We start from the raw sequence: 25933 nt of genomic DNA, 5'->3' as shown, positions 1-25933 counted from the left end.
AGTTAACATTTTTCCTGAGTCAACCAACCAACTACTTAAAGCAGAATAAAAATCTTAAATGCTGGGGAAGCCATTGTAGCTAAAATCACCACATTTGTTTCATCCTTGCTGGCTTACCCCTTCTTTTTTAAAAATAAATAAATAAAAAGTGAGCTTTACTGACAACATTCCCAACATTTGAACAATGTAAAGAGGGACAAAAAGAAATGCTGTACGTAGCGCAGCTATTTTTTTTTTCACCACACCCCTTAAATGCTATCCCATTTTACAAAATTTGGCTCTTTACAAATCCAGTACTGTGGGCTGAGCTGTCAGAATTGGGACTGTCCCGCGAAAATCGGGACAGTGGGGAGGTATGCTTTGGGGTGAAGACACACAGAGCTACTAGTAGCAGCTACTTTTTGTGGCTACAAAAATAGACACTGCTGATCATTTACTGATAACTGTCTCTGCGTGTGTTTTAGCAGAGGATATTCTCAGTATTTTCTATGTGTGTCTGGCTTTGTTGTCTTCGCCCTTATAGTGCCATGGTAATATTTTAAAACTGCTCTCAGATACTGTATACATTGTACTTATTCAAGGAGGCTGCAAATGCAGTACAGTAAGAGACCAAGAAGCTGCAGTACAGTGAGCCTAAGAAACTGCTTTCTACCCCTGGGTGAGGTGCAATGGATAATCAAATACTGTTTCAATCTTTTGATAACTTTATTTAGTCATTCAGTGTAGTTAGTTAATGAGCTTTACCTCGTAAATTCACATATATAGAAAATATTGCACCAAAGTACTTTGTAAATATAGCATTGCATTAATTTAAAGCATGTTTATTGAGTCCATATCAAGTGTTATTAGATAAAAGTGTGCAGTATACTCAGGAGGATTTCTATTTTGCACCATAGCATTATATATCAACCTTGGTTGACATACTTAGCCTGCAGGTAATATAGTCTCATTTTTACACACACACACACAATGGCATACTTTCCCTTGTCAGTCCACCAGACCAGTGTCCATGGCAACCTAGTTCATTTCAACAAAATTGTGAAAGGAATATAATAACTGTGCAAAGGCAATATATACATAATATGCAGTTTTTCATGTTGTATGTTGGTGTATAATTTTACATTCTAATGCCATGAAGTCGAATTTGGATTAGAGCATCTTGGTTTGTATATTTTTTATTTGTTTGTGATCATTTATTTTTTTTCCTTTTTTTCTGTACCCAAAAGTACCTCTTGTACCTGGTTATATTGGTCATTTGTTTGCATTTATACCAATAAATGGTCCTTAAACCACCATGCAAAAAGATTTCAATCTGCTTGGCGTAGTGCATTGAAATTTGTAAGCAGCAATTTGCACCTCTAACTTAACTAGAACAAGTGCATTGGGGGGGCTGCTGCATATTAGACTATGCACAGCTATAAACAATTCAGAAACACATATTGAAGAAAGGTATCCATTCATACAGCTCTGCTTTAAATTATGCCACTATTTTATTTCCCAGTATACTATAATTTGAGCAAAAGAGACATATTGTGCAGCAACAGAAGGCACTTGGGAAAAAATAAGTCAAAGATGTATAATGTAGACACTATAGATAATGCTCTCTGCTCAGTTAAACATCTGAGTCAGCTGAAACATCCAGTCAATAATACTTAATGAACATACTCGTAAAGAGGCCTTTGCAGCAGATGAGACAGATCAGCAGTAAAACTCTTAAGCACTTGATCTTGGTGCTGGGAAAAACATGCCTATATAGAAACTGCACATCATTTCTATACAATATTTATTACCAGCGTGTTTTGGTTACTCTGCAGTAATTGGTGATAGGCCAAAGACACACTGCATGTTTATGAAGAATAACGGGAATTATAACATTTCTTGATCCGAGTGGAAAATCAAGCCTGTCTAATCGACGTCTGGGAGATTTTCGGTCAGATATTGGTCAGGGAGGCCACATATGTGAGAGATAAGCTGCCAAATTGGTCTGAAAAACCTAAATTTGCAACATAAATCTGCGTGTGTATGGCCACCTTAAGTCTGATGGCTAGGAGTGTCACCTGGCTGGTATTTAACCAGCTTGACTGGTAAAAATGATGCGTGATGCCAATGTTATAAACAGGGCAGCAGATAATAACTTTGTCGATCAAACAATGCTTGCCCTCAGACAGATGCTTTCCATTCATTACAATATTACACACTCTAATGCCATAAGGTGGGTACTGTTTAGGTATGTGTCAGGAACCAATTACCAGTGCAAGGGCAAATAAGCTATAGATATATTTAGCCCCATATCTGAACTTTAGAACTGTCTTGCATTGTAAAACCATCAGAAGGCCATACCTGACCCTGAGTGATGTTTGGTATGCAGACAGAAATTTGATTTACATTTTTTTCACAACTTTTATAAATAAGCCCCATAGAGTCTGTTTCATTTACTATATAATTGTTTGTCTATCGAGAGGTATATCTATCTCACATACTGCATACTGATGTGTCTGGTATTAATACACTGTGTGTGTACACACACACACACACACACACACACATACATATATAGGAACAGGTCAAACCAGGCACTCACATATAACGAAGTAATAATTTGCCTGGGTGCAGTATAAAGTTAGCATACAAAACTAGAAAGAATATGCCGCACACACAGGTCTTAGATGCACCTGAGACCTGTGTGTGCGACATATTCTTTCTAGTTTTCGATATATATATATATATATATATATATATATAAAATAATCTTTCCAGCTTGCTTATTAAGATGTTAAGATGAATGGTTGGACACTTGCACAACCACACATTTAAATGTCCAAATGTTACGATAGGTAAATGGCATTGCAAACCGGTAAAGAAAATAACTTAAAACAATGCATTATTCGTTAGCCCGTCCCCATCTGTTTATGAATATCAAAGCTTTTTTGATTACACCAGAGTTGCAAAGGCCAGTCACGTATGGCTTTAGCCAAATAAAACATTTTATATCTAACTGACCTCTGCCATCTGCTTTTGTTGCTAATTGAATTGTTTCATTGTGCATTTACCCTGTGCTTTTACTATTCTCCCCCCCAAGAAAAAAAAAAAATACAGATTCAGGCATGTGGACAGTTTGATTAAATGTGTTAATCCAGCAGGTGCAATTATTAACATGCTACATTACTAGTTTAATGACTATTGTCATGATGTCCCAGAAATTAATAAACAATATTCAAGTGTGCCAGCTGCTTTTCACCCAAGCTAACATGATTTCTGTCCCAGTACTCCCACAGCTGATGCTAGGCTGATATAAATATTACAGATGAAGTGAATGAAAGCTTGCCTTGGATGTCAGGTTTCACAGAGGAGACAGACACTGGCACAGACCCCAGTGAGTTGAAGATTTCATCAGCCCACACTGGAATTTAGACTGATGCTGAGCACAGCATGTCCTAACTCAGTCACCTCCGCACAAACTGGCCATAATACTATTCTAAATAATTGAGAAAAGGAACACTACAGTTGCTATACATGCAGCCAGGATACCCATACTGTATGATGATAACATGTCATATAAATACGATTGCTAAGTCACTTTATTTTCTAATCTGCTTTATTAGTGAGAGATAATTTCATTCAACTGAAATATTCCTATTTAATATTGGGTTTGTCTCTCTTTGCCTAAATTATCACATATATTCATATGAAGGCAAAATAGCATAAAAAAGAAAGTGATGAGTGTAATTGCAACATCCATCAACCTATGACTAATGCCGGCTATTCCCTAGCAGATAAAACCTGCTGACTCCTGCAGACCAGCCAGAAGTATATTTCTAAGGTTTTTAAATCTGCATCAGAGACCACATCAGTGTGGTGGTCTCTAAGGATAAAGATACACAGAGCTACTTAGTAGCAGCTACTTGTCGCAGCTACTGAGTACTAGAAAATATCCTGCCATAGACAATACTGAGAATTGTCTCTGGTAAAACACAAACTGAGACAGTTATCAGTAAATGATCATCATTGTCTGCCTCTGTAACTGTGACAAATAGCTGCTATACATACCTCCCAACCGTCCCGATTTTCTGGGGACAGTCTCGATTTTAACAGCTTAGCCAGTAGTAACGGAATCTTAATGAAAAGTCCCTCTTTTACCTTTGATCTCCTGCACTGAATAGCAAAAAATGCCAAAGTTTTTCAAACCTAATTGAATAAGTAGGCTTTTGGCAGATAGCCTAGAAAACTTAACAAGCAACACCTGCACAGATACAATAGTAACTAATAAGCTAAGCAGGTCTCTTGGGGAACTTGCAGCTTTAGGCTGATGCCACACGAGGCGTAGGGCTGATATTTTCGGCAAGTGGAAAAACACTTGGCGAAAATTCAACCCTACGCCTGCTACTTGTGCCTGCACCCGAATGAATGGAATACGCAAAGTCTCGCGTTTTCATGCGTATATTGGCTACATGTGCCTGCACCCGAGCGTATTCCATTCATTCGGGTGCAGGCACAAGTAGCAGGCGTAGGGCTGAATTTTTGCCAAACGTTTTTCCGCTTGCCGAAAATATCAGCCCTACGCCTCGTAGGCGTCAGCCTAAAGGGCAATTTAACTTTTTTTATGTGTAATAAAACACATAAAATGACTCCAAAACCCCCAGAAATGCCAAATTTTGTAAAATGGGAGTGGTATTTAGTGGGTGTGGTTGCAAAAATGGGTGTGGTCTTTTTTTTTTCTTTTCATTTCTTTTTGTCCCTCTTTACATTTTTCAAATATTAGGAGTTATACTAGTAGCTCCATGTGTCTTCACCCTAAATGTGTCTGAAAGTGTCCAGGTGCCAAATGATCCACCTAGACATAGGTAACAAATCTGACTAATTATTTTCTGGTATTTATATATTGCCTACACATTTGACAGCTTTACAAAGATTATATATCATTCACACCAGTCCTTGCCACAGTGGAGCTTACATTTGCACATGCTACAGTCAATTTAATCAGGAGCCATTTAACCTGCCTTTATGCTTTAGGTGTGTGGAGGGATCCCACGCAGATAAAGGAAAAATATGTAAGGTCCAGACAGGGATTTAAAAGAGTCCCTGGCATTTCAAGTAGACAGAGGCCCAAACATTTCCCCACCAGCCCAATAAATAGTGACTGTCTATGGCACCTCATAGCCAGAATCCACAGATTACCAGTCCAGGCCTGCCACCCCTCTTCTTCTATCCAGATGGGAGCCATTGCCAGACCACTTATTCAGTGTAGTGGACTGATATATGTTTCAGCCACTATTGGACAGCCTTGTTGTAGTTAACAAAACAAAAATTGTTGTGTCTGCATATATTGATGTACTTTTGTAATATTCCATTATATTACATTGAAATCGGTTTCTTCCATTTTTAACAGTATGTTCCTCCAGACCTTTGTATCTGTAATTTTGTGCTGGAGCAGTCCCTATCTGTCAGGGCTCTTCAAGAAATGCTGGCAAACACAATGGCAAATGGCAATGAAGGGGTAAGTCTATTTCATTTGTTACAGTTGTTTTATTTATTTCAGTTGTTTCTTATGGAAACTGTACACGTATGGAAATTTTTACATTTTATCACCCTCCCCCCTCCATTTTTATATATTCTATTTTTCAGTTTGATTGTTTTGATAAAGCTGTAATAGAAATCTCTGATTTACATGTTTACATACTACTAGGCTATAATCTACAGTCTAAAATGCTTACTGTTTCCTTTTCAGTTGTGTTTATACAAAACAGAATTTTAGAAGAACATTTTAAGCCAGTGTATTGTTCTGTGCATGCTGATGAGCTAGATCTGTAAAGTACAATTATTCATTCACAGCTGTTGTTTGCAAAGCCACTTGAAGAAATGGAGTCTGTCAAATGCTCTCTTACTGGGAGCTTACAGTTGTAGACTTTGTTTATCAAAAGACACTGGTCAAAATAACCCTCCTTTCCTTTACTCCGTGTTGAGTGCAATAAATGTATTAACCAAGTCTTCAGCTAAAGAAAACTCTTGGTGAGACTCTTCTAGTTAACAGTGATTATCACTCAACTCTGGTATTTTTTTCATTTGTTACTGGTACTGATATGGGATCTGTTATCCAGAAATCTCTGAGTTATAGAGAGGAGGCAGTGTCCCATAGAGTCTATTTTAAGCACATAAGTCCAATATTTAAAAATGATTTCCCTTATCTCTGTAATAATAAAACAATAATACCTTATTGGAGGCAAAACATTTTTTAAGTTTATTTAAATATTTTTTAGTAAACAAAATATCAAGATCCAAATTATGGAAAAACCCCAGGTCCAGAGCATTCTAGATAAAAGGTCCTATAACTGTACACCAATATTAAAGGGCAGGAGAGAGCTTGGTTCAGGGAACCAGACAGAAACAAGGGCTATAAAAAATATGTTTAGAGAAATTTAATTATGTAACTTAATTATCTAGTTATAGGCCTTTGATAATGTTAGCTTCACAGTTATACAGGTATAGGATCTGTTATCTTGAATCCCATTATCCCTAAAATTCCAAATTACAGGAAGGCCATCTCTCATAGACTCCATTATAAGCAAATAATTAGAATTTTTAAATATGATTTCCTTGTTGTCTGTAATAATAAAACTAATAACAACTAAGATATAATTAATCCTTATTGGAGACAAAACAATCCTTTTGGGTTTATTTAATGTTTAAATTAGGGATGCACCAAATCCATTATTTTTCGGTTCGGCCAAATCCCGAATTATTTGTGAAATATTTGCCCGAATACCAAACCGAATCCAAATCCTAAGAAGTATTTGCTTTGCGTGCACTTAAGATTTTTTTTACTTCTGTGTCATGTAACTAAAAGTCATGTGATTTTAAGGGTTTGGATTTGGCTCTGCCAGACACTTGGGGGCCCATTCATTAAAGCACAAATTTTAGCTGGTTAAAACAGGATTGGAAAAAATTTGGAGTAACCACGATCATTTCTGATGTGCGCAAAAATAATTTTCTTGGTTGTATGAAAATATCATGGTTTTAATCCGAAAGTCACAAGATTTTTGGATCTGAATGATCATAAAGGCGCAAGAACCTTTCTGGCTTTGAAATTTTAATGTATGATTTTGGAAGCCTTCCATAGGACTCAATGGCACTCTACAGATCCAACCTGGCCAAAAGAAAGTCACAGTACCAAAGCTTGAATGAATTCCAAAATGGTCATAGTCTTTGCGAAAAATATGAATTTTTTTTTAATGCAAACAGTGAAAAAGTTGAGTAATTTTAACATAGTAACATAGTAAGTTGGGTTGAAAAAAGACATACGTCCATCATGTTCAACCTTAATGTCTATATATAACCTGCCTAACTACTAGTTGATCCAGAGGAAGGCAAAAAACCCATCTGAAGCCTCTCTAATTTGCCGCAGAGGGGAAAAAATTCCTTCCTGACTCCGAGATGGCAATCGGACCAGTCCCTGGATCAACTTGTACTAAGAGCCATCTCCCATAACCCCGAATTCCCTCACTTGTACTGAGAGCTATCTCCCATAACCCTGTATTCCCTCACTTGCTAAGAATCCATCCAGCCCCTTCTTAAAGTTATATAATGTATCAGCCAGCACAACTGATTCGGGGAGGGAATTCCACAACTTCACAGCTCTCACAGTAAATACAATGTTATCGTGGTCATTACGAAAAGTTCTATAAATATAAAAAAATAAAATTTTATTTGAAAGAAAAAAAATCGTGCTTTCATGAATGGGCCCCTTGGATTCAGCCGAATCCCAAACTGAATTCTGGATTTGGTGCATCCCTAGTTTAACTGATTTTTAAATGATTAAGGTATGGCTCTTCAATATAGGGTAAGATCTCTTATCCAGAAAACCTCAGGTCCTGAACATTCTGGATAACAGGTCCCATACCTGTAGTACATGTACTAACTTACCAATGCACTTTTATCTGACCTTCAGCACACCAAATAATAAAGGATGAACGTCATTGTTCAGCAGCCACTGGAGTGCTACAAAGTAGCTGTAACTAGAATGTTAAAAAAGTAAAGTTCTTAACAGTGTTTCTCATATATTCTTAATACCACTGAGGTTGTTTTGATATTTTGTTGTATGGAAATGGAGCATACTATAAAATGCAAAGTTGGGTGGTTTACTATTAATTTAATTCTCATCCATGCTACAGAGGGAAAGGCACTCCTTCACTAGATACTGGTATCTACTCAAGAATGTTGAATGTAGACAAACAACCATACAATCAGCCATGTTGCATTAATATTAAACTGATGCCCACTTTTACAGAGAATTTGTGAGACCTTAACAGCCATAGTGATTAACATGCTGATGGGCTAATTGTCTTTTTGATCAAACCTGTAATACAGATGAGCAAAATAATGCACCCTTATTATCCACCACGCCTTCGTAGCCTTAGGTTAGATGCAGCTGAATAGCCAAACCAATGGAAAAGATCAGGCAAAACTTTAGTAGCTTACACATTAGATCTATTTGTATGAAATATTTTTTTTTCATTTAAAAACGGTTAATCCTTATGTTGGGGTGTAAGATGGCAGCAGAAAAAGTCACAGGCCCAGTAAACCAGTGGTAATGCACAATGGGTACTAGATATGACCTACATTATGCATTAGGCTATGAGAGATGGAGGCCTGCCATTTAGCTTCCGAGCAGCAAATACATTAACAGTAGAACATAGCACTGCAAAGCAGCAACAATGGCCTTTATAGCTCTATCATCATTTATGTTAGATAAAAAAACTATAACCATAAGCATTCATTCCGCATACTTTAATTCTTTTGACACAATAACAGCTTTAAGGAGTAAATTTATATTTGTTTTCTATTATTAGCAGCTTCTGAAATATTTTGTTGAAGGCCCAGAGTGTCAGTGGTAGTAACTGACTATGCACTTTCTATGCACTTCGTAGATTTAGTTAATTAATATTAATGGTGGATTGAGAAAAAAGAATCCATAAATTATATCCCACTGATAGGTCCTGAAACAGTATACAATCAAATAACAAAATATTTCAGTGAAATAAACAGACCATTTATTGGCTCTAAATCAAAGAATTCAGAAATATACTATACCAAACAACAGATAGGTGCATCCCAGTGCCTCATGGTACCCACTCTCCTAACGCGTTTTGCACCATTGGGTGCTTCATCAGAGGAGGACTAGATTTAGTTAACCCTACCATTGATGACTCAGCTCAGTTATGCGAAAAGTAGAATTGGCAGTCAAATAATGCAAATATCTCCGAAACTGCTGAAAATAGAAACTGATTGCAAAACTACTCAGAGAAGCACCCTATATATGTTTGTATCAATATAAACGATACCCCTTTACAAGTTTGTATTGAATTTTTGAGGTTTAGAAGTATGAACCAGCTTAGCACAATGTTTGGAAGAGTTTAGAACATTATTATAGGCAGATTTGCTCCAGGTTGTTTTAGCTAGTTGGATGCACTAGGGTACGCGCCGCAGATTCTCAAATGGCGTGTTACTTCTACTTTTATGTAGAGCTCCTGATAGGCTGGCAGGGGAGCCAAGGGATTGTTGGCTTTTCTGTCCAGTCGCCTTGTTTGCACTAAGACTTTTGAGAGATGGTTTAAAGTTCTGTTTATTGAAGCAACAGTGCCTGCTAAAACGTCTTTTTGTTAACACATTTTAAATATTATAATGTATAATTTTATTTGTTACTTTCCCACTCTGCCCCTGAAGTCAGGAGAGATAAGTTACAGATTTAATAAGCTCTAAAATTGATCCCCTTATATCCATCAGTTGCTACTGTTGTGTCCATGGTTTACATAAAGGAAGTAGTGTATTATATAGGAAATACAATGGGAGAAGGGTAATTCGATTAGTTACCTTTTTCTTTTCCCATAGTTGCTCTGAAGAAACCAGGAGGTAAGATCAAGTGTAAAATTAAAGTGTCTTTAATATCACTTATCTACAGTGAGTGTAAGGATTAACAACACATGTTATATGCTCAGTGTTCTAGAGAAAGATTCCTTTCAGAAAAAGACCTTTGTAACCATTTGTAACCAGAATGTGTTATCACATGAAATTGTTAATCAAGTGAATGTCTCTGGTTCCTATATCTCATGCCATCAAGTATTTCAACTTAAATGAAAGAGGACGGTATGTTATTAGGAGAATGGCAGATTGGATTTTTCACCAGTAAAATATACACTCTGCTACATTATTTATTAGTTCTTTGCATCAACAATGTATTGGCAGCAGGGAGATATTGCTAGTTGATATTTGTATAAATATTGTTCCATGTTTTTTTACAGGATGTAATAAAAATCACAACCACATTATGTAACATTCATATAACCATTTTGTCTTTGACTTTAATAGCCTAGTGACCTGTCCAGATGGGTACGTTTCTCTCTCTCTCTCTCTCTCTCTCTCCATTTATCTTTCTCCTTGAAATGTTTTTGCATGGATCTTCAAATTCAGGGTGTCATGCAGTTTGTGAATCCTTTCACTTGGGAGTATCCAGTATGCCTGCCTCACCAAATAACACAAATAACATCTCAGGAATTCACTTGCACAGCTAGGCAGAGTTCTTTCATCTGAGATGCTGTCAAGAGAAAGGAAAGTCACTCTATTTTGTACAGATGTGCCTATCCTATTTCTCCTTCTATTTGTCACTTTATTCACTTTGCTTGTCCAGGTTGTTCTATTCTCTTTCTTTTAGATGGAAATGTGTGCTGACTGCTCGATATATAATCTATACTGTAAATGTTCCTAACCAATTTGAATGCGATTCTTTTGTTTGCCAGGATATGCTTGTTTAAAGATTAACTTATCAGAACAATCCTGACTCTAGATTTGCCATTAATAAAGAGGGATATTTTCTTGAATTTCCTTACTGGGATTAGTATGCAAATAGTGTGATAATTGAATGGGCAAGAAGAAGAAGTATGGCTAAAACAAGCCTTTTTCATTGAACTCATGTTGAGCAAAATAGTATACATCAACATTTTTTTCTTCCTTTTCCAATTTTGTTAGCAAGCAAGGAAAGATCTTGGAAACAGTTCTCATAGCATTGAGAAAGTAGAATGAACTGTGAATAGATAGCACACATCAGTAGCAACTAAAAGTCTTATGTGAAATCCCTTATAATTAAGTAGGTCATTTACTTACCACAGACACAATGTTCACTTCCGAACACAATAACAATGTTTTTTACCTACAGTGCAGGGTTTTTTCCAATGTTGTTGTGGTCACCAGAGGGAGTTGCGACTAATGCAATCGCTGGCGATGAGTCCACTTTGTACACTTTGCTGCAAACAAGACACAATTGTGCTCCGCGTGACATTGACAAGTTTCCCAGATCCTACATATGCAGGCTACTGTGGTAACTCTAAAGCTACCTCCTGATTTGTAGGAAGTGGTTGCTCCATGGTGTCCCTGTGGCAATAGGTGCAACAGCGCCTGATTTAGAACAAGAGACAGTGGTGCCAAGTGCAACTATATGGAACTACAAGGAGTGCATGTTGACACAAGTAATGAATAGGGTTTTTCACAGCAGATTGCTGGTAAATTTGCAGGCCACAGCTGCGGTACTACATAAATGACCCTAATGGTCAATTAGAGTAAAGTAAAAGTTGCCTGCAGTAAAAGCAGTGAAACAGATTTTAGCTTCTAATTAGGAGAATGTTATTTACATTCAAAAGACCACAGGACTTGGTTACATCAGCAGTATTTTTCAGACACAATCTAGAGTCATGCCATTGTTCTCACATACTAAACAAAATCGTAGTTTAGAATGGATCAAATTTTGAGTGATAATTATTTTTCTAACTACAGTACTGTGCATACCAGTGCTTAACTCTTGTGGTTTCATTGAGGCATTTATTGAAACCCTCTCTGGTTTCTCCCCTCTTTCAGATACCATAAATTACAGCATATTTGAATATTTATGTATACTGAAAATCTGCTTTGGTCATGATATGTTTATTGAAATACATGATTTACAGTTTGCCAAAATGTATGTACTGTATATATTAAGTAATATTATTTCATAGTTTGCAGAAGTGGTTTAAATGTTTTCTCAGCAGTCTTTCTCAAGATCACGTCCTGCCCAAATGATGTACAGCCGAAGCATTTCAAGCAGGGTGTTATGTTTTTGTAACAGGTGTATTCTGGAAATTGCACAGCACTATGATTTACAGCGTAGTCATGTTAAGGTCAGAGTGCTTTGCAAATTCCAGCAGCAGGGCAACCTCTTCATACAGCTATTAGTGGGTTCAGGGGCCCTGACCTCTTTACCAAGTACAAGTAAATGCTTCCATTCACACTGTATAGCGGGTGGTTTCTCCAGGTTTGACAGGAGTACACAAAGTATCGCACATGACCAGCTGGGATTCAGGTTTCCTTGTACCAGTGCTGGTTTCAGGGATTTTAAACAAATATGAAATTACTATCCACCTTGCTGTTGTATAGTCTGTTTGATTTAACCCATCTTCTTTGACTTGACTATGTATGGTGGATCATGTAATTTTTTTTAATTGCTTGACCATGGCTATACATGGAACCCCTTAGGTGTTAATTTCAAGACCACTGGATAGGAAACTTGCCAATATCTTGATAATAGTCTCTGTACAATCAAAATATGTGCTTCCAGTGTTTTTTATTGTCATATGTGTGGGATTGTAAGCCTATCCATAGTGGTAGTGGGCAGCACCCCTTGCTAGCACCTGATTTACGTTTTACATTCATAAATTGGATTAGCACAATCCTTCAGTCCCCATTGTAGCCATGTCACATATGATTCTCCTGTTTGCATGCAGCTAAATAATTAATTTAAAAAGGGAATCTTCCTGGCCACCAAGAGTTGCTTTACATCTTATTTTTGTTAGTTCTTAAACTTGGAGATAAAACATTCCCTGAAGATGAGCCTGGCCCACTTTGTACTTTAAATCTAGTCCTGGTTCATGTACTGTATATTGTTTATGCTAACATACTCTAGTTTTTCTTTGTTATGTACCCATGGTTAAGAAAATGATTTTTGATAATTTCATAAGAGCATATTGTTTTAGGCTAGTCGTTTAATAACAATCAGAAATGTGTGTATGTGATTTTTGAACAGGTAATTGCTACCTGCTTCTGTGAATAACTAGACCATGTGCAAACTGTGTGATGTTTATTACATTTCCCCAAATATGTAATATAACTTTCATGTTGCATACGTCTATCCAATTTAACATCTTTGATAATGAATTAATTATCAATTATTGTATATTTTATTTATACATTCTGAATGGGTATGTCAAGTAAGAATAAAATCATCTCATTCTATGGAAAAGGTACAACTGTGTTAACAATACAGGCAAAGCACACAAGTAGAAAGTCTACAATCTTAGATGGACAGTTGAAAATACTGTGTATAGAGCAACAGAATAAAGGAGATCTAAGAGTTAAATATTAAATGACTCAAAAGTAAGCAAGCGGTGTGATAAAGATAAAAGGAAACTAAATACCAGGTTGCATTGAAAGTGATATTCACTAACTGTGGGTGGGTGTGCTGCCTCTTTACAGGTCACTGGTGAAATGTCACATATTGATGAATTAGTGTTAAGCTGCTACATGGTCTTAATAAACACATCAGAATTTAAATTCATAACGTGCACCTTAGACAGAAGTGAAAGGGGTAAATGTATAAAAATATCAAGGAAATGATATGTTCTATCTGCCTCATCACAATGAAACTCTTGCGCCCCATTCAGGTTTCCAGCATTCTCCTAACAGTTTCTGACTTGATGGTGAGGCAATGCTTGAAACCTAACATGGAAAAAAGAAAATAAAAGAAAATATTCTCCCTACCTCTGTCTTATATTAACATTCCTTAACTGTCAACAGCACCAAAAATACTGCTGTCTCTTCCCATTCTTCAAATAAAGACCAAAATCTCAATTGTTAACATTTCTTCTCCAGTCTGCACTATTGTATCTTGGGTTACTGCCAGATGGGGTTGATTCTCCATGAAAAAACACAGATGCAAAGAAACCAAGGCATACCCCAGAGTGTAACTGGCCTTCTGGAAGTCTTAACTAAATAGCTGATATTTATCCTGTTGGATGTAAGGCCAGATGGGCAGTAACTGTGTATAAATGCAGGCCGTGAATCAGCCGATACACTGGCCACTGGTCCCATCTGGATCAGCATTAAGATGCACCACAGCAGCCTGGGCGCACACACAGAACATATTTCAGGAAAAAGCTGCATATATTTACTTGTTTCTAGGACCGGACCTTAATCATTTCATCTTTTGAGTTCATGTGGAGGACTAATTATATATATATATATATATATATATATATATATATATATACAGTGGTGTGAAAAACTATTTGTCCCCTTCCTGATTTCTTATTCTTTTGCATGTTTGTCACACAAAATGTTTCTGATCATCAAACACATTTAACTATTAGTCAAAGATAACACAAGTAAACACAAAATGCAGTTTTTAAATGAGGGTTTTTATTATTTAGGGAGAAAAAAAATCCAAACCTACATGGCCCTGTGTGAAAAAGTAATTGCCCCCTGAACCTAATAACTGGTTGGGCCACCCTTGGCAGCAATAACTGCAATCAAGCATTTGAGATAACTTGCAACGAGTCTTTTACAGCGCTCTGGAGGAATTTTGGCCCACTCATCTTTGCAGAATTGTTATAATTCAGCTTTATTTGAGGGTTTTCTAGCATGAACCGCCTTTTTAAGGTCATGCCACAACATCTCAATAGGATTCAGGTCAGGACTTTGACTAGGCCACTCCAAAGTCTTCATTTTGTTTTTCTTCAGCCATTCAGAGGTGGATTTGCTGGTGTGTTTTGGGTCATTGTCCTGCTGCAGCACCCAAGATCGCTTCAGCTTGAGTTGACGAACAGATGGCCGGACATTCTCCTTCAGGATTTTTTGGTAGACAGTAGAATTCATGGTTCCATCTATCACAGCAAGCCTTCCAGGTCCTGAAGCAGCAAAACAACCCCAGACCATCACACTACCACCACCATATTTTACTGTTGGTATGATGTTCTTTTTCTGAAATGCTGTGTTACTTTTACGCCAGATGTAACGGGACACGCACCTTCCAAAAAGTTAAACTTTTGTCTCGTCGGTCCACAAGATATTGATCTTGGCAATCATTGAGATGTTTTTTAGCAAAATTGAGACGAGCCATAATGTTCTTTTTGCTTAAAAGTGGTTTGCGCCTTGGAAATCTGCCATGCAGGCTGTTTTTGCCCAGTCTCTTTCTTATGGTGCGTCGTGAACACTGACCTTAATTGAGGCAAGTGAGGCCTGCAGTTCTTTAGATGTTGTCCTGGGGTCTTTTGGGGCCTCTCGGATGAGTTGTCTCTGCGCTCTTGGGGTAATTTTGGTCGGCCAGCCACTCCTGGGAAGGTTCACCACTGTTCCATGTTTTTGCCATTTGTGGATAATGGCTCTCACTGTGGTTCCCTGGAGTCCCAAAGCTTTAGAAATGGCTTTATAACCTTTACCAGACTGATAGATCTCAATTACTTTTGTTCTCATTTGTTCCTGAATTTCTTTGGATCTTGGCATGATGTCTAGCTTTTGAGGTGCTTTTGGTCTACTTCTCTGTGTCAGGTAGCTCCTATTTAAGTGATTTATTGATTGAAACAGGTGTGGCAGTAATCAGGCCTGGGGGTTACTACAGAAATTGATATTGAAATTGAAAATTGACATTGATAAACCACAGTTAAGTTATTTTTTAACAAGGGGGGCAATCACTTTTTCACACAGGGCCATGTAGATTTGGAGTTTTTTTTCTCCCTTAATAACGTAAACCTTCATTTAAAAACTGCATTTTGTGTTCAATTATGTTATCTTTGACTAATAGTTAACGGTTTTTGATGAGCAGAAACATTTAAGTGTGACAAACATGCAAAAGAATAAGAAATCAGGAAGGGGGCAAATAGTTTTTCACACCACTGTATATATATATATATATATACATACATACATATTCTTTTGTATAGGCACTCAAATGAGATGTAGCTGGTACATAATGTATAAAATCAGATGCAGTCCAGAGGCTTTTTCATGCCTCTTTGCAGTTTGGAATGATTCCCTTGACATTTATTGAAGCTGATCTGTCAGAATTAAAGTGGTAAGACAGCCCTTTCAGCTGCACCTTTAATTTCTGTGTTGCAGACCAAATGGCAGGAAAAGAGCCCATGGGAGAACATGTTGCTTGGACAATTGCAAATTTGAGCGTATAGTGAGGATCCAGTCTTGCTGAGTATGCACAACAGAGATCTACATTGCAGAACAGTGTGTTATTAACACCTCAGCCATGTTTTTTTCTTAACTGAATCATGCAATATACTATTCATTCAGGGTTCCACTGAGGTGGCTAAACTAAGTTTCAGCAGGATTAAGAAACACAAAATCCACATTGCATCGATGCATGGGGATTTACTGTTATAGCATTACCTTGGTTTATATGTCTTTTATAATCAGCTTTCACCTTCTAGTTCCGCTGCCTTCTATCCTATGCTTCTACACTTTCTATTTGTCTGGCTGTATTCTGCAGTTTAATTGTATCTCCTTTTTTAATCTGTCTGTATATCTTCAATAGTAAATCCCACACAAGTAAGAATTAAAATTGATAGTCAGTCTTGAAGCCCCAAGAGATGCAGTGATTTCTCTTCTTCTCACAGGGAACATGTTTAATATATTTCCATCTACTTGTTATATCAAGACCTATTCTCAGTCGTGCCCCTTACAAATTAATTAAATGGACCTAGTTTTAATTGGGATAACAGCTAGAGAAGTCCCTGGAAGAATTACTTTAGATTAAATACCGCCACAGCCATTTGCTGGAATGGCTTATATGCACAGTGCTTTAAAAAAGGTAACCAAACTCCAAGGTGCTTTGTAATGCTCTTAAGATCTTTAAGAATCAAGCAAGCAGGATATTAACTAATGAGGCAATAAACTCATATATTGGTTCAAGCTTTGCCTACATTTGAGAAGCTTGTCACAATAACCTAACTATTCAACCACAAGACTTACTAACAGGCTGGCAGAAAATTAAAGCAACAACAACAAAAAAGCATAAGCAAAAGTATAGCAAGTCGGGGATGTTTATTTATTTGTTGTAGTTTAATTTTGTCCCAGGTTTTTCTTTCCTAGCTGCTAAATAACAAAGTTTTTGGAGTTAAAAAGGTTGCAGCAAGCTTTCCAGATGGAAAGTTAGCAGTTAGATTTTACATCAGTTTATGTGATTTGATTAGTTGCACTTGAGCAGACTGTATAAATAGAACTCCTGTAGAGCTCACATAGACATAGTAGAGCACTCCCTAGAGCACATATGTCAAACATAAGGCCCGCGGGCCAAATACGGCCCTCCCGACTGTTTTATTTGGTGCCTGACCATGCAGCACCAAGCGCTTGACTGCACTGTGCCTGACCGTACAGTAATAAAAAATTTGGCCGGCGACTTAGCCTAGGTTTTAGATTTTGCCCCCCTTATGTGAGTTTGACACCCCTGCCCTAGACAAATATATTAACATACCTGGGTGCAGGTTAAGAAGGTAAATAAAGGCATAAAATATGGCACTCAGAAAGATCATGTGAAAAAGTCAGTGTCAGGCTTACCTCCACCAGATGCTTGTCAACCCGGAACTGGACGATAGGAGCACTCCCCTACGCCTCCCACTGAGTGCTCAGGGCCTGAAGATGCAAACAGGGTGAGTTCAGATGCAGAGTAACAGAGGTGCAGATAATGAAGGCACAGGTCACCGCTGAGATGGCAAACAGGTAATAAGGATCAGACAGAAACGTAGTCACCAGGCAGGCCAAGGTCAGGACAGGTAGCGATCAAACTAAGTCAGTAGGCAGGCCGAGGTCAGGACGGGCAGCGATCAAACGAAGTCAGTAGGCAGGCCGAGGTCAGGACGGGCAGCAGACAAGAATGGTCGAGGACAAGCCAAAAGTCGGGAACCAGGAACTCAATCAGAAGTCAGAAGGGAACCGAAGTCAGGAACAGAAGAACAGATCAAAACCAGAATATCAACAGGAGCCGCTTAGTGTCACTCAGGAGAACGATCACCTCGCACTGGACTGAAGGCCGCGGCGTCCTTTTAAACGCAATGCGCATGCGTTTGTTTTCGCGCCAAAATGCGCCGAAGCGTGCGCACGCCGACGTGACCGCGTCAACGCGCGCGCGCAGACACGCACAGGTGCGCGCGAATAATTGCGCATGTTAATTGGCGGCTTAGCGCGATCGGTGCGGATTGCCTGACAGTCAGTGTTCTCCAGCCACACAAAGTTAGAGGATGCATTAATAGTGTATTCAGCTCTCAATACGGAGCAATGGCTTACATTTTTCTGTTTTAGTATATGGTATTCCAGTGCAGGTTGCTGCAGCATATGAGATACACCGCACCATTAAATGTTGATTTGGTTCTGTGTATTTATCCAATCTTTGAGCTCTTGCAAGTTGGGCCCTCTGATCATATTTTTACTCTGTAACCCTTGTTTGTTAAAGGAAACTAAAGTTAAAATCACTGGGTGGTGCCAAATGTTAGGCATCCCCCAGTGATTATAATCATTTACCTGATACCCAGGGGCAGTGATCCTGCTAGTAGAACATTTTTTGTAGAAGCTTTTTGGAGTTATCTTCCGTCCTCTTCTGTCTTCTTTTCTCTGGGCATGGGCAGACACATGTACAGTAGTGTGAATTAGCTAGATTTTGTGCCTGCCTGGAGCTAAAAGGGTTCGGAAGAAGCCAAAGGAGATGACGACAGTGAACTTCTACAGAAATATCCTGCGCCGGTGCAGTTTTTACTGAACAGGATCACCAGCCTGGGGTATCAAGTAAGGCATTGTAATCCCTGTTGGGTGCCTAACATTTTGTCACCCCCCAGTCATTTAAACTTTAGTTCTCCTTTAAAATGTCTTCTTTAAATTATTGTAAGACTCCCAGTTTGTTATAAATTAATGTAAAGCCTTGTGTGACTTTCTGGCTCTATTTAAATAAAACATGATAATGATAATAATGAAATGCTTTGACCACTGGCGCTGTTTGAGGAATTGTCATCGGCAAATGCTCTAATGTGTGATTTTTGGCAACCACCATCTGAAAAGCTCAGTTGCTAGCACTTTCTACCAGTTTCCATTGAACATGGTGGAAGGCGGCAGTAAGGAATTTCAGGTGTTTTAATGCCATATTTAAGAGCTGAAGTCACAGTTTATATCTATGGTCATCTACACTCACATTTATTTGTTCCCTTTCAGATATTTGCCCAATATTTACTTATTATGCCTTTGTAAATTCAGGGATCCTACAGCTGACTTCTCCCCCTAACATGCACATCCAGAGAATGCTAGAAACTATAGTATAGAATTGCTGGAAGGCAGTAGATTTATTGGAGATCACTGCACTGTTGGTTTATGAAAGCCTTTTTACATTAATGTCAGTTATCACCCCAGAGAGATCAGCAGATTCTTCTGTTACAGTTCTACAGGAATACATCTTATATGTTATCTCGTTGGGTGGTGCCACCAGCTGTAAACAGCAGAGAGAATGTGAAAATGACTGTACCACAGGATTCCCATTAATCTGTCTGCTCAGGCATCTAATTAATGCTGCCTGTCAGTGTGATCAGTGCTGGAAGGGTTCTGCTGCCTTGGCAGGGTTAAAGTGTTTCTGCCTTCTCTCGGTGTAGAGTTAGAGGGAGGGATAGGTAAATCTTCCTAGCCTGTCTCTGGTGCGGAGGTAAATGTCAGCACTGCAGGAAAGAAACAATATTGGCCCTTTCCTTAATCAGTCTTTCTTATTTTGAAGGCTATGATTGATATGTTTCATTTATTATTTCACTGGTCCTTGCTATTGGTTCTTGTTACCGTAGTTTGCAGCCCATCATAAAATAAATTGCCACTGCCCCCTGTATAGATCTTGCTGCTGTTGCCAGCATACTGTTTGATATCATTTCTATACTAGATAGATATCCAGCCCTATGCTATGTAAAAACATGCTGCTTCTGAAAAATGACACGTATCATTCTCTAGAGAAGTTCATTAAAGGAGAAGGAAAGTCATTTTGGCATTTTACTGCCAAAAGATTCGCCACATCAGTGCCACCTAGAACAATATATTTATTCTGCAGAAAGCATTAACATACCTGAGTAAAGAGCCCTAGAAGCTTTCTCCGTTTGCTTAAGACAACAGCTGCCATTTTATATAGCTTCCTGTTTGCAGTCTAGTACTTATAGCTCAAATCTCACATTCCTAAGGGAGGGGGGAGGGAGTGCTTAGCATTCTTATGGGAGGGGGAAGCAGGAGAGGGGAGAACTGCCAGACTCTGGCCAGGGGAATTAAGGAATTAAGAGGAAGTCAGACACCTGAACAACATGTTTACAAAAATAGAGACAAGAAATCCTGTGTTTCTTTTGATAGAGAGCTAAGTGCAGCGTTTCTGTGAGTGGTTATGGCTGTATTTACCTAGAGCTTTCTTCTAAAGCTTACTTAGTTTTTACCTTCCCTTCTCCTTTAAGAAAATGTTTCCAACTACTACATATGCTACTGTGGCTCTGAAGCATAAGGATTTAGCACAGGTGGCACAGGATTTAGCACTGTGAGGCTACAGTTTTATTGTTATATTTTATGACTTATCTTTTTTATTCAGGCCTTTAATATTTATATTCCAATGTCTCACTTACACTACTGCTTGATTGTTGGACCCTAGCAACCAGATAACTGCTAAAATTCCAAACTGGAACAAAAAGCTAAATAATTCAAAAACAAATACTAATTTCAAACTGTCTCAGATCATACTGTCTCTACATCATACTAAAAGTTTATGCAAAGGTGAACAACCCCTTTAAAGTGTTATCATTGAGTATGTAGCTTAGGTACTTAACAATCCATGTGATTTGCAGGTTGCATTCATTTGCCCTCAGCACATGAAATGTAAGAAACACTTTTATGATTCCTCTTAACTAAAATCTGCATTATGTTATGATATATTCAGGCAGTCTTTATTATAATAGTTTGAATACATAAATGAGCGCAGGTTAACTTGTATAATTATGTGACTTAATATGTAAATATTAAAGTAGATGGAAAAATAGCAAGCAGTATGGACTCTTGATTTTCTGCAAAACATTCTTCAAAGAGCAAGTGATCATTTCAGGTTTTGGATTACTTTTGGAGGTTTTCGCATCTCCCATTGATGAATATGTTGATAAATATGTACTGACACAATGTAGTCAGGTTTATTACAATCTGCCTGGCTCACATTATGCTTAAACCAGAGCTGGCTCTTAGGTTAGTTATGCCATGCCGAAGCCTTTCTTTAGAGTGACATCTCATGAATTTATTATTCACAGGGTAAATGAGAGATTACATGGCTCATGGTGCATCATGGCACTACATGTTACTGTGTTTCAATAGAAAAAAATTATAATTAAATAACGGTCCACTGTAAAGAGATGATTTGATCGACCATTTTGAATGTCTAACTGAAATTATGCTTCATATTTATGTAACATCAAACAAAAAAGGTGTTTTGTATATTTTTATTTTTTATATTTTTGTGTGCATTTTGATATTACTTTCCAGTCTTTGATAGTTTAAAGGGGAAGTTCACCTTAAAATTAATTAGCACATTATAGATAGATCTAAGCAACTTTTTGATTGGTCTTCCTTGTTTATTTTGTATGTTTTTTTTTTAAATTACAAGCATTCCTTTTCTGCCTGTTTCCAGCCTGCAGCTGCTCCTTGGGTGTCTGAAGAACTGACAGCATCCAAGAAACAGATAACTGTTAGCTTTTCAGTTTTGTTGTTCAAGTTTTTAATTACTTATTTTTCTTTTTGGGTCCTTTTTTAACTTTCCTTCTGACTGCTGCCTTGTTGAGCAATTAAGACCTAGCAACCAGATAGCAGTTGAAATTCCAAACTTGAAAGCTGCAGAACAAAAATATCAATATCAAATATATATATTAAAATGTAAAAAAAAAATCAGTTGCAAATAGTCTTAAAATACGGCTAAATTTAATTGTTATGGTCAATGATCCCTTTAATGTGAATAGAACAGGACAAGGTACAGGTAAATATATTTTGCACATTTTTTTAAAAAAAAATCTCTATTTATAATCCCCACAGATTAAAAATGTGTTTTACCATGATACAACGCATGGTATTTGATGATCCTTGTTCTATTTTAGCAGGCTATACAATGTATTTTTTTGTTTTCTTATATGATACCATGCTCAACAGGAAATTATACTGTTTTAGCCTCACTGCATATTGTTATATTTCATTGCTATTTGTTTCATTCGTTGCTTCTAAGAAGTTTACCAGGAAGGTAAGGATAATTGTTCTATGAACAACACTAAATCTTACCCACAATGCATCCGTTTTGGCTATATATCAAGCAGAATATTTTACTGTGATTTCATTTATTGGCGGTTAGGTCTTCATCTGATGTGAAATATTTCTCTACAGCAAATGAAAATCACAGGCAGTTTCTTTATAATTATTCCTTCATATTTAATCATGGTATTTTGAAGCAAGATATGCTTGATATATAGCTTGCCTCTTGTCAGCATGTACTGTACCCCTATAGCCTTGTGCATTGTGTTTTTTACTTATATTTATAATGTCAGTAACAGCAACATAGATACTTTGGTTCAGTCTTTGGCATTCTGTTGTTTTTTATTTATTTTATTAATATATTTTTACAAGAAAATGCAGAATTCCATGAACAAATCTCCACATCCCTCTTAGAAAGTGTCTTTGAGATTTGGTTATGCCATGGAATGATCCTACCTTTCCAAAGATTGAACAGATGCAGAGAGTGCTGCTGGATTTGTTCAGCCCCCAGTTCAAGTTGTTATTTGTTAATATTTTATCTTGAACTTTCTTAAATTGTAGGCATCTCAAGGAGGAGGGCATAGGACATTACTTTATGGCCATGCAATCTTGCTTCGGCATTCATTCAGTGGAATGGTAAGTGAAATAATTAAAGATGAATATGTATTCTATGGTGGGGGAAATATTTGTTCAACATTAGAAAAGTTAGAACAGATCTGTCTCTTGCTCCCTTTTGTTTTGTTTTTTTATTTTTCATTTGGTGCAATGGCTTGGCCCCCCAAAAGAGGCAAGATAGGTGGAGTTAGAAGACTATGAACAGGCAGGGATTCGAGAGGGAGACCAGGAACACTGTGGGCATGTTTCAGGTTATCATATGCAGTTGATAAAAACAGCAGTCCTTTCTGCATTACATATGGCCGTATGCCTGCTGTTAGCAGTGCTGCTTCAAGTAGCAGTTGGGTATACACTGCACTTTTGTATTTGTTTGGGGTTTTCTTAAAAAAAAAAAAAAAAAAAGGTATAGTCTAGTCTACTATTTTACTATGGGTGTTCGGCCATTTATAATGTTATATTTTAAATAGATATTCTAATAACCATCTAATATCCAGTTTGATGATACATATGCCATAGAAATAGAAAGGATATAATGACATTTGAAGAGACAGCTATCAACATGAAGTATCATTTTAGACTTGCAGACTACCCGATGATTATTTTTTAGATATGTTTAAAATAAATTGCTAGAATTATCTGAATTATCTTGATTACTGAACATAACTACTGTTAGTAAGGGATCTTAACCAAATTTAAAGCAACAAATCCCGTTGAGCTCAACAGGTTTGTTAACAGTTTGAGCAGCTGGAAGATTTAATCCCTTAATGACAATAATAATATTGTGCTTCATACTTACATATTCTTGTGCTCAAACCAGCGAGGTCTGAGAACATTACATTTCTGCTTTCCTTGTGTGTAGATACACATGTGTTCATCCATGCATCTTCTTTAAATAGATTGTTTTCTTATACAAATAGAAAGGAAGTGTGCACAGGGAGATACTACAAATTCCAGCCTGATATCACAGTATCACAGTTTAAAGTGAGGTGATTATTTAATGCTATTCACATTCTATCTAAAAAAATGATTTTATCATAGCATAATATTTTCACTTTTTTCACTGGCCAAATAAGTGGAAGCAATTCTTTGGCCAGTGAAAGAAAGGAGCTGGATTTAAGTGGATGAGGGGTGTAATAATGGGTTACAGCCCCAGGGCCAAAGGAATGACCCACCCCTTGTCATAGTATCTTCGAATTTGTAACCAAGATTGGTGCTTTCATTTGGTCATTCGTTGTCAGGAAACACTATAGGGCAGGGATTCCCAACCTTTTATACCCATGAGCCACATTCAAATGGAAAAAGTGTTGGGGAGCAACACAAGCATGGAGAAAGTTCCTGGGTGTGCAAATAAGAGCTGTATATATATATTTGGTAGCCTTTATGTGGACTGGCAGCCTACAGAAGACTCTATTTTGATTTACACTGGATTTACACTGGTTTTTATGCAACCAAAACTTGCCTCTAAGTCAGAAATTCAAAAATGAGCACCTACTTTGAGGCCCTGGGAGCAACATCCAAGGGGTTGGTGAGCAACATGTTGCTCATGAACCACTGGTTGGGGATCACTGCTATAGGGCTATAAGTTCCTCTCCCTTCCTCTGATATTAAGGGGAATTTTTTCACACATTTTTTTAAGAGCCATTGCTTAAGTTTCATTTTTGGTTTGATACCATTCTTAAAGTGAGCAATTTCAATATGTTTTGTGTTATATCTTTTAATTAATCTACTACTCATTTTCCACCCCAGTTTTGATGCTAGCATTTCCACAATATTAGTTTCAATTCTCTGTTAATACAGAATAGTTTTAGTCCCAGTTCTCAAGTGTAAATGAAAGTGTAAAAATGTACATGGAATTTTTGCCACTGAATTGTAATAGGAAACAACTGAAACAGTCAAAGGTATTTAAACATGCCCACATCTGCACCTCTATTGGCTGGCTGCTGCTGACAATAAATGGATATTATTATTATTATTATTATTATTATTATTATTATTATTATTATTATTATTATTATTATTATTATTATTATTATTATTATTATTATTATTATTATTATTATTATTATTAATATTTATTATTATTTAAATATGTATATACAGTATTTGACCAACAGCATGGTGCTGCAACAAGGGTGTCATTTATCAAATGTACACTAGCTCAACCCATACCTCAATAGCCTAAATGACATATTTTTCTAGGATGCAGGTTTGACAATACTTGATCTGAAATATTTTAATTTTTGGGGAGTTCCAACATTTATTTAGGCATTTGGCACAAATGTATTTAGGTGTTGTAAATTGTTTATTTTTTTCTTTTGAAACATATGCTAATGTTTTTCAAATTATCAACATCATTTGCAGTATTTGACGTGTTTGACAACATCAAGATCCCTCACAGATAAGCTTGCTTTTGATGTAGGACTACAGAATACTTCCACAGGTAATGAACTAAATATAAAAATTTATGGAATTTAGAGACCTTTTCCATTATCATCTTTCTTTTTAATGTAAAAAAGATGTAAAGAAATTGACTAGGGATGTTTCTTACTGTATCTGCCCATGTGCTTCTGTAAACTGAGATAAGACCTTTGGATTACACCAAAACAAGAAGGAAACCTGTCTCTTAGGATCTCTGCTCCACCAAAGCAGTTAGGTCAGAGAAAAGGAATATTGTCATGCACAAACCCCAGTAGAATCCCATGGTGAAAAAACACCACCCCATGGCAGTGCCCTGCCATCTACACACACCTATCAGCAGGGACCACATATCTACAACCAAAGTGGAACAAGAGTGCAGTACAATGATGATATATAACAGAGAACATGACTCCCAACATTACACAACCAATGAAAACAATTATTATGCTACTGTCAATACAACGATAATTACATCTATTTTGTGGTGGATAAAGGTCCTGTAGAAGACTATGTAGGGCAGAGGGGGAAGGCTGATTGTCACATAAAG

The 25933-nt window shown here is 37.2% G+C and overlaps 1 protein-coding gene across 12 annotated transcripts in view; it reads left to right on the top strand.

The window, feature by feature from the left end:
* The window catches only part of ryr3 (ryanodine receptor 3), a 244769-nt gene that overhangs the window by 52360 nt on the left and 166476 nt on the right, over nt 1-25933 (top strand). For 7 of the 12 annotated variants that reach the window (XM_031891305.1, XM_031891306.1, XM_031891304.1 and 4 more), the window contains exons 3-6: nt 5387-5494; nt 10360-10380; nt 22915-22989; nt 25330-25408. In XM_031891305.1, the coding sequence (XP_031747165.1) occupies nt 5387-5494; nt 10360-10380; nt 22915-22989; nt 25330-25408 (283 nt within the window). Of the gene's footprint in view, nt 1-5386; nt 5495-10359; nt 10381-22330; nt 22346-22914; nt 22990-25329; nt 25409-25933 lie in introns of all 12 variants that reach the window. The other 5 variants (XM_031891310.1, XM_031891309.1, XM_031891308.1 and 2 more) reach the window with 2 other exon arrangements.

The sequence above is a fragment of the Xenopus tropicalis genome, chromosome 8, assembly GCF_000004195.4.
Source record: "Xenopus tropicalis strain Nigerian chromosome 8, UCB_Xtro_10.0, whole genome shotgun sequence".
In the NCBI taxonomy this organism is placed as follows: domain Eukaryota; kingdom Metazoa; phylum Chordata; class Amphibia; order Anura; family Pipidae; genus Xenopus; species Xenopus tropicalis.
This window is presented reverse-complemented; position numbering and strand designations above follow the sequence as displayed.